A 9,703-nucleotide genomic window follows, 5' to 3' on the forward strand; every position below is an offset into this window, starting at 1 on the left:
CACTAAGCACGAGCATCTGCACTGGGTTGAAACAGGAATCAACTCTATTCTGGCTTGCGACATCCGATGCATCTCTCTAGATCGTAGTTATCTTCCACCTTTCCACCCATTGCTTAGGACATCGGCGGTGGCAATTGTCTCATTTCTTCCTCCAACAGTTCTGGGAAGTAGGGTTGGCTCGGAGTACCGGTAGCAGCAAGTCCACCCTCATCCAACTGAGTTTCACGGTTGAGCAGGGAGGTGGACCCTGGATTTCTCCAGACATAGTCCTGTGATCTACCTACAACGCTGCCTTGGCCCCTTCCCTCTGTTGGTGGTTCAAACAAGACCAAACTAATTATCGATGCTAAATCTTGGAGAACAACCCACGATCAGGTCAGTGACTCTTGACATATCCATTGGCGTTCAAGTCCACCTCTTTGTTCCACCAAGCCCTCCAGGCTTGATATTTCTTCATAGTTTTACGCCGGGCAAACCTAAAAATGCTGACCATGAAAACACAAGACACTGCATACATGATGAAACCTCCAACCTTGATGAAGACTCTGGGCCTGGGTGACAACAACACGCAGTACATCAGCCAAGCCCCGACCCCAATCCTCACGCCTGCGAAAAGCACCACGAAGAGGAAGTCCACCACGTCTCCTATCAAGCTGGGGTACAGCCCCTTCTCCCGCAGAAACCAGCGGGCCTGCAGGAAGGGGTTGGTGAGTTCGCTGCCAAAGATGACGGCGTTGACCTCGCCGGCAGACTCGCCCAAGGCCAGGGAGGCGCTGATGCCCAGGATGCTGACAGAATGGTGGACCAACATCAAAGGTCCTTCAGCCTTAAAGTAGACGCACCATCCCAGGTCAAAGAGGAAGTAACCCAAACTGATGCACAAGGCGTGGACCTGAAGCGCCGTATTTGGGTACCCTAGAGGAGAAGAAAAGGAAGAGAGAAAAATCAAAGGTATAAGTACAGATTAGGCGAAACTTGGCTCAAAAACAGTCCCTGGGAGAGGGACCTTGGAGTCCTAGCAAAAGCTGGCTGGGATGGTGATCACATGACCTCTGGCAGGGTTCAGCAACCTGCAGCTCTGGAGCCGCATGTGGCTCTTTCACCCCTCTGCTGCGGCTCCCTGTCACTCAAAATATGCGTCACAACCGCCAATGTGCGACACCCACCGGCACGCAATTTATTGAGCTTTTCAACCCCTGGTAGGCCAACCATGGATAAATCCAATAAAAGTTTCAGAACGTTTCATTCAATTACCTATGCTAGTTTCGTGGCCACTCAAGAAATAGTCAGGCGCGGGAAGGGTTTTGTGGCTCCCGGTGTTTTCTTTTCTGTGGGAAACGGGTCCAAATGGCTCTTTGAGTGTTTAAGGTTGCAGACCTCTGACCTACGGTCATCACATGACCCAGTAGGTCATGTGATCGACCTGCAATTTCTCAACATTAGGGGTGCTCAAAAATTGCGACACACCTTGGAGATTATAAATATAGTTTGGTTACTTTAATATAATTTAAATGTGCTTGGTAAATACACTACATAAATATCATAACTTTTTAACATTTTCTTTGTTTCATTGACCTGGGTATGTTGCAACCAAGGAGTGGGTTCTACTTACCTTTACTACCGGTTCACAATGGAAGCGCGTGCGCAGAAGCTTCTCAGTATATGCAGATCATCCATTCTGATGTCTGGGCAGGTGGGCGGAGCCTCCCACCACTTTTACTACCGGTTTGCAAGAACCGGAGAGGAACTGGGAGCAACCAACCACTGGTTGCAACCATCCTAAATTCATGCCTGTTGCCAATTGCCTGAATTTCAACCACGTGTCCATTGGGCTGCTGCAATGGTCACAGGTGTGAAAAACCGGTCCTAAAGTCACTCTTTTCAGGGCTGCTTGAACGGTCACTAAACGAATGGTTGTTAAGTCAGGGAATACCTGTAGTCTTGAATGATGTGGTTTCATCGTGGCTTGTTGCGGGAACTTGGAAAATAAAGGGAGGACCAAGGTTTGCTTCTATGGAAATGGACTGGACATACCTGGGTAAGTCATTGGCCAGGGACCGTCGATAAATCCAATGTAGCCGGAGAGGCAGGTGGCGAAGACGCCATGAGTCAACGTGACCAATCGGCAGCTCCATTCGCAGGCACGCTCTCGGTAGTGATGGCAGGACCAGGCGTAGAGGGAGAGCCAGCCACATAGGCTTAGGGCCACCCACAGAATCATGGCCATCATCCTTCTGCAGCGGAATAGAAGGGAAATGTGGAAAGGGATGGATGGATGGATGGATGGATGGATGGATATATATATATAGATAGATGGATGAAGGCATGAATGGATAGATGGATGGATGGATGGATGGATGGATGGATGGATGGATGGATGCATGGGTAGATTGATGGATGGATGGATGGATGGATGGATGGATGGATGGATGGATGGATACATTGATGAATGGATGGATGGATGGATGGATGGATGGATGGGTAGATGGATGGATGATTGGATGGATGGATGGATGGATACATTGATGGATGGATGGATGCATGGATAGATGGATAGATGGATACATGGAAACATGAATGCATGAATGCATGGGTAGATGGATGGATGGATACATAAATGGATGAATGAATGCATGGATGGATGATTGGATGGATACATGGATGGATGGATACATGGATGGATAGATGGATGGATAGATACATAGATGGATGGATGGATAGATGGATACATGGATACATGGATGGATGAATGCATGGATAGGTGGATGGATGGATACATGGATAGATGGATGGATGGATGGATGGATGGATGGATGGATGGATGGATGGATGGATGGATCGTAAATGTTACAAATAGTTGTATAACTGACAACCAATATAAGCATCTACAACCAACAAACAGACACAAAGATAGCCCTTAACAAGCCACAAAGACCTCAGGAGGCCAACATTCCTGACATCTCTGGATAAATGGCACCATCATGAATTGCATCAGCATTCTAAGGAAAAGAAGTATTTTTTTTTTAAAAAAAACAACTAAGCAATTTATATGGCTGCCTATCAGCATTCTAAGGGTGGGTGGATGGATGTTGTCATTATTGTCCAATCTTAGCAACTACCTAGATTGTCCTTATCCTGGTCTTTCAGGTGTTCCCACATGGTGGTACTTCAACAGTCAAAACTGGATTTGAAGGCCACCCATCTTAAAGCTGCCCAAGATTGAAAACACAACACTAGAGGGTCCTTCTGGTCCCTCCCCGACCAAGCCACATGGGATCTATGGTTGGGTTCCCCCCATACAGGACAAGCCCTCCCTCCCTCCCTCCCTCCCTCCCTTAACCAGAACTCACCCCATACATCCCAAGCCATGCAAATAAATCTCCAACCTTTAGCTACCAGGCATATCTCTCAGAGCGAACCCACCGCGCGGGAACTAACGCTGCGGAGACCCTCTCCTCCTTCTTTCCGCCCCCGGCCGTGGCGCATGGGAGTTGCGATCCCGTGCATGGGAGTTGCAATCCCGTGCGGAGCCCCAGCCTCGTTTATGGCCAAGCGCAACCTGTGGCGCGTTCCTTGCGCGCCCCCGCCTCCAGCCTTTTTTTTTTTTCCGAAAGACCCCGCAGCATCGCGCTCCGGCCGGCGGCCGATGCGCGTCCCCGATGAACCGGAGCGCTCCCGAATGCGGTCGCCCGGACTCTTCGCCCACCCGCTACCCCACCCAACCCAAGCCACTCAGCCCCGCCGGCCGAGGAGAGCGCGCGAGCGGGCACACCTGTCGGAGCTCACCTGGCCAAGCCAGGCCCCGGGTTTTTCTTCTCCCGGTCGCCCCCGGCGGCGAGGGCGTCTCCCGGTGCCCGAGATCACCGAGCTTCGTCCGGGCAGCGACGATGGCAAGGCGGAGAACGGAAGCCCGCTTAGGGTCACCTGCTGGTGGGGAGGACGGATGGCAGCGCCCGCGGGCACCGCGCCGCCCGCCGATCGCGCGCAGGAGTCCAGCGCGCAACGTGGGGGGAAAAGGAGGCGCCTTGCTGGATCGCTCGCGGCCTCGGCTTGCTGGGAGAACGCGGCCAGGGGCTTACCTGGCAGGCAGACCCCGGTTAAAATTAAACTAGGTTTAAGGCGTCCCGGCCCAAGTGGGGAGAACCGTTTTCTCCAACGGTGGTTGGAGGAAAGCAGCGAAACTGAGAAGGCGAAGGAGCGCGTCGGTCCCGCAGGTACGGTAAATCATGCCATAGAAGGAGGCACCTGGCTTAGTTTGCAAGCAAGTAAGGCTGAAGTTAAGTACCTGTAAACTATCTGCAGCTTGGGCAGTTCAACAGGGCAGGAAGCAGCCAGAAATCTGATCCGAGGCCAACTGCTGTTGAGTTATAGTTGGCAATGCAGCTGTGCCCGTCCCTGGTTAGAATGCAATGGTTTCAAAATCTTGTTGGGTATAAAGTAGATGTATATGGCCGATTAAAATATTTTGGAAGGCTCACCTTAAGACTAGAGACTCCTCTATGTTAAGATCTATCTATCTATCTATCTATCTATCTATCTCCCTATCTATCTATCTATCTATCTATCTATCTATCTATTTATCTATCTATCTATCTATCTATCTATCTATCTATCTATCTATCTATCTATCTATCTATCTAATAATCTATCTATCTATCTATCTAATAATCTATCTATCTATCTATCTTATCTATCTATCTATCTATCTTATCTATCTATCTATCTATCTATCTATCTATCTATCTAATAATCTATTTTATCAATCAATCATCTATCTATCTATCTATCTATCTATCTATCTATCTATCTATCTATCTATCTATCTACTGTGTTTCCCCGAAAAATAAGACCCTGTCTTATATTTTTTTGAACCCAAAATAAGCGTTTGATCTTATTTTCGGGGAGGTCTTATTATTTTGGGGCACGTGGAGCAAGATGGGGTTCCTCTTGCCATCTTACCTGATTTCCAGTTCTGCGTTTAAATATTTTCAGGGAGGGCTTATTTTCAGGGGGACGCTTATTTTAGCGCATTCGCTCAAAAGCCCGATTGGGTTTATTATCAGGGGATGTCTTATTTTTGGGGAAACAGGCTATACATATATATAATCTTCAGGGGTGAAGATGCTGACTGCTTGCTGGGAAAAATCAAAGGTTACCAAAGCAAGATAGACAGATGGATGGATGGATGGATGGATATAGATAGATAGATAGATAGATAGATAGATAGATAGATAGATAGATAGATAGATGATAGATAATAGATAGATGATAGATGGATGATAGATAGATGGATGATAGATAGATAGATAGATAGATGATAGATAGATGATAGATAGATAGATAGATAGATATAGATAGATGATAGATAGATAGATAGATAGATAGATAATAGATAGATAGATAGATAGATAGATAGATAGATAGATAGATATTGCTTTTGTAACCTTTGATTTTTCCCAGCAAGCCGCCTGCATCTTTACCCCTGACCAGGAATCCTGGCTTCTTTAACCCGATGCTTTCTTGTTGCCTTTCAGAGGTCTTTATTAGTTGCTTGGGAATTCCCACTGGGCCCAAATATTATAACCCCTTACTCCCCCCCCCAAATAGTTTTATACAAAAAGAAAGTTGCCTGTTTATGAATCAGTAAACACAGAATAACACATAACCGAATAAGTACATTTATTAAATCACATTCATTCAGGCTAAACTCCCATCGAGTAGGTCTCTTCCCACTTAGCGAACATATTATTGATGGACAAATTCCAAATATCTTAGAATATAAATGAACAAATCCTTGAACCTTCTCCCTTCGTCACAGATTCCCACGTCGCACACAGATATCAAGAAATCTGCGAATCGCCCTGTCTTGATTCACACGTTTAGACTCCCGTTCGTCGTATTCGCACAAATGGGTTAGAATGTGGATTAGTTCGAGTTTTCCTTGCCGCAAATATGACCCAGTTAAACTCCGGAAGCAATCCTGTGGGACATTTGAAGAGAAGGATTAAGGGCAGCTTTCTGGAGCATTGTGAGGTTAGCTCTAATTATTCCCCTGAGTACAGGAGGACAACTTCAGGAGTACACAGCCAGGGGGGAACCACTGCTTGTTAAATGTACACACACTTCTTGGTTGAAGGAGTTTTGGGAAGATTTGGTTAAGACACCAGGCTAGAAAGCAAGAGACCAGGAGTTCAAATCCCTCCTTAGTCACAAGAACTGTCTGGGACAGTTACGCTCTTTCAGTCCAGCTCACAGGGTTGTTGTTATGGGGGAAATAGGAGGAGGAAAGTGTCTTGGATATATTTGCTGCCATGAGTTATTTGTGAAACTAATAAAGACAGGATAGGAAGGAACGAAGGAATGAAGGAACGAAGGAATAGAGTATGAGGAAGGGAAGAAGGAAGGAAAGGAAGGAAGGAGGAATAGAGTATGAGGAAGGGAAGAATGAAGGAAAGGAAGGAAGGAGGAATAGAGTATGAGGAAGGGAAGAAGGAAGGAAAGGAAGGAAGAATAGAGTATGAGGAAGGAAGGAAAGGAAGGAAGGAGTAACAGAGTATGAGGAAGGGAAGAAGGAAGGAAAAGAAGGAAGGAGGAATAGAGTATGAGGAAGGGAAGAATGAAGGAAAGGAAGGAAGGAAAGGAAGGAAGGCAGAATAGAGTATGAGGAAGGAAAGGAAGGAAGGAAAGGAAGGAAGGAGGAATAGAGTATGAGGAAGGGAAGAAGGAAGGAAAGGACAGAAAGGAAGAAAGGAAGGAAGAATAGAGTATGAGGAAGGAAGGAAAGGAAGGAAGGACTAACAGTAAGAGGAAGGGAAGAAGGAAGGAAAGGAAGGAAGGATGGAAAGGAAGGAAAGAGGAATAGAATATGAGGAAGGGAAGAAGGAAGGAAAGGAAGGGAAGGAAGGAAGGAATAATAGAGTATGAGGAAGGAAGGAAAAGAAGGAAGGAAGGAGTAACAGAGTATGAGGAAAGGAAGAAGGAAGGGAAGGAAGGAAGGAAGAATAGAGTATGAGGAAGGAAGGAAGGGAAGAAGGAAGGAAAAAGGAATAGAGTATGAATAAGGAAAGAAGGAAGGGAAGGAAGGAAGGGAAGAAGGAAGGAAGGAAGAAGGAATAGAGTATGAGGAAGGAAGGAAGGAAGGAAGGAAGGAAGGAAGGAAGGAAGGAAGGAAGGAAGGAAGGAAGATCTCTAAAGGCTTGCTGTGGTAAGAAGAACCAACCTCTTCTCTACATCTAGAAAACTGCTCATAATGTGTGAAAACATGTTCTCTGTTCCTCTGAAAACCTTGTACCTCCGAATATATTACAGAAGGGGTTTTTATATAGGAACTTAAACAACAATACTATCAACATTTTTTTTAAAAAAAAATACTACAATAATTTTGACCACCTGTACAAGAAATTTATAGAGACGGAGATTCTTCTATTATAAAATACCCAATACTTTCAGGTCTCAAGAAATATTAAATATATTTGTTATGGTTTAAAAAGAAGCATTTCACAAAAATTCTTTTTCGGGTTTATTGGTCTCCTAAAGAGGAAAATTGGGCAGTACCCCTCCTCTTTAGGATCATTTTGATATTATCATCAATATTTTGATCATTTTCACAATTAGTTCCTTATTGTCCTATTGGTTCATTTGCGAAGAGCTTGGGGATACATCCTGCGCAGTCAGTTACTGAAAATATTGTTTTGTATTTCTGGAAGGACAGTTGTGTGTCACATGCCACAAACGGTCCGTTCTCCCCTCCTTAATTGTCATAAAACAGGCACCAAACAATCTGATTCCATGCACTTCAGCTTTAATGGTTTGTTTAAAAACTGCAGCTATTTTTATAGTGATGCAATTATGAAGCCCGTATTGCAAAAAAGCAGAAAAAGAAAACAGCCCCCCGGGGAACGTTGTTCCCTTGCCCGTCCTGTACAATTTCATTTCACGTGTTTGTTTGTTTGACTTGTGTTTGCAAGTCCTTCAAAATATTTTCATTTGTGGCTATAAGCAAAATTGAGAGCTGGAATGTTGTTGTTTTTTCCAGATCCTCAAATCCACTCTGGAGCAGGGCGTTCAAAAACGATTCGAATCCCTTGGGATTTTACGCTGGGAAGAAATAAGCCGGAGGAGATCATATAGAAGGATGTCGTAGTAGTGGGAATGTTTGAATGGAATGGCTGCTTCCAAGATGAGCAGACTCTGGCTGAATGAGTTGTGAAATTGCACCCTCTGGAGGCTCAAACATTGTATAAAAGGTAAAGGTTCCCCTTGCACATACGTGCTAGTCGTTCCCGACTCTAGGGGGCGATGCTCATCTCCATTTCAAATCCGAAGAGCCAGCGCTGTCCGAAGACGTCTCCGTGGTCATGTGGCTGGCATGACTCAATGCCAAAGGCGCACGGAACGCTGTTCCCTTCCTACCAAAGGTGGTCCCTATTTTCTACTTGCATTTTTTTACCTGCTTTCGAACTGCTAGGTTGGCAGAAGCTGGGACAAGTCACGGGAGCTCACTCCATTACACAGCACTCGGGATTCGAACCGCTGAACTGCCGACCTTTCGATCGACAAGCTCAGTGTCTTAGCCACTGAGCCACTGCGTCCCTAAACATTGTATAGATTTATCCAAAATTAACAGCCTGTGATTAATAGGGTAGGTACCCAGTCTCTAGCTTACCCAGGTAAGATAACAGTGCCAGAAATGTGTCTATGGACATTCTCACATTTTGGAGAAAGTATATTGAAAAATTGAATAATGAAATAATGAAGGATTGAGCCTTGGTAGTACAGTGGTCTAAAGCACCCTGTTATTAAGACCAGCTGCCTGCAATTACTGCAGGTTCGAATCTCGCCAGGCTCAAGGTTGACTCAGCCTTCCATCCTTTCTAAGGTAGGTAAATTGAGGACCCAGTTTGTGGGGGCAATAAGCTGACTTTATGTAAATATACAAAAGGATGAAGGCTATTGCTTAGCACATTGTAAGCCGCCCTGAGTCTCCGGAGAAGGGCGGCATATAAATCAAATTAAAAAAAATAAAAAAATAAAATAGTGTTTTAATATAAATAGATTCAAAGAGTGAAATATGGGAAATATGAATAAGAATTAAGTATTAAAAATGGGAAAATTAGAGATTGAATAATGGTATTGTTGAGTATGTTTAAATAATATGATTTGCAGTGGAATAATAAAGTGAAATAACAAGTCATAAAATGAAAATATATTTTAATATATATACAGGTGTATTAATAGTGGAATTATATATAGATTGGCTGAATAAAGAATATGAATAGAATTAATTTGTAGGTTTAAATAATATTGTGATTGGCATTAGAATTGTATATTTAAATATTGAACAATGAAATAACGAAGGAAAGTATTGCAATACAAAGGGAACGTCTTTTAATATAATGGTGACATGAATAAATGTTAGAATGAAGACAGAAATAAGAGAAAGGGGAAATATTAGGCACATTTTTATAAAATAAAAAAAGTAGAGTGGAATAGAAGAATAGAGTAGAGTAGAGTAAAGTAGAGTAGAGTAGAATAGAATAGAAGAATAGAATAGAATAGAATAGAATAGAATAGAATAGAATAGAATAGAATAGAATAGAAAGTAGATTGGAATAGACGAATAGAATAGAATAGAGTAGAGTAGAGTAGAGTAGAGTAGAATAGAATAGAATAGAAGAAAAAGTAGATTGGAATAGAAGAATAG

General features: G+C 44.0%; 2 protein-coding genes across 3 annotated transcripts; one reads left to right on the top strand and one right to left on the bottom strand.

Annotated features, from left to right (window-relative positions):
• Window positions 1–275: 275 nt before the first annotated feature.
• TLCD5 (TLC domain containing 5) lies at window positions 276–3,859 on the bottom strand. 2 transcript variants are annotated; one of them, XM_034430488.3, is made up of 3 exons: window positions 3,787–3,859; window positions 2,035–2,234; window positions 276–915 (listed from the first exon to the last, which is right to left on the bottom strand). In XM_034430488.3, exons 2-3 carry the CDS (start codon window positions 2,228–2,230, stop codon window positions 377–379), a joined length of 735 nt encoding a protein of 244 aa, XP_034286379.2. In that variant the 5' UTR covers window positions 2,231–2,234; window positions 3,787–3,859; the 3' UTR covers window positions 276–376. The 2 variants fall into 2 exon arrangements, with proteins under 2 accessions (XP_034286379.2, XP_034286378.2); XM_034430487.3 differs by having other exon boundaries at window positions 3,773–3,851.
• Window positions 3,592–9,198, top strand: LOC148112510 (uncharacterized). The gene is made up of 2 exons (XM_087875701.1): window positions 3,592–4,214; window positions 8,036–9,198. The coding sequence occupies exons 1-2, from the start codon at window positions 3,647–3,649 to the stop codon at window positions 8,128–8,130; spliced, it is 663 nt and encodes a 220-aa protein (XP_087731827.1). The 5' UTR covers window positions 3,592–3,646; the 3' UTR covers window positions 8,131–9,198.
• The last annotated feature ends 505 nt before the right edge of the window (window positions 9,199–9,703 follow it).

The sequence above is a fragment of the Pantherophis guttatus genome, chromosome 9 (assembly GCF_059756535.1).
Source record: "Pantherophis guttatus breed Tessera chromosome 9, ASM5975653v1, whole genome shotgun sequence".
NCBI classification, from domain to species: Eukaryota; Metazoa; Chordata; class Lepidosauria; order Squamata; family Colubridae; genus Pantherophis; species Pantherophis guttatus.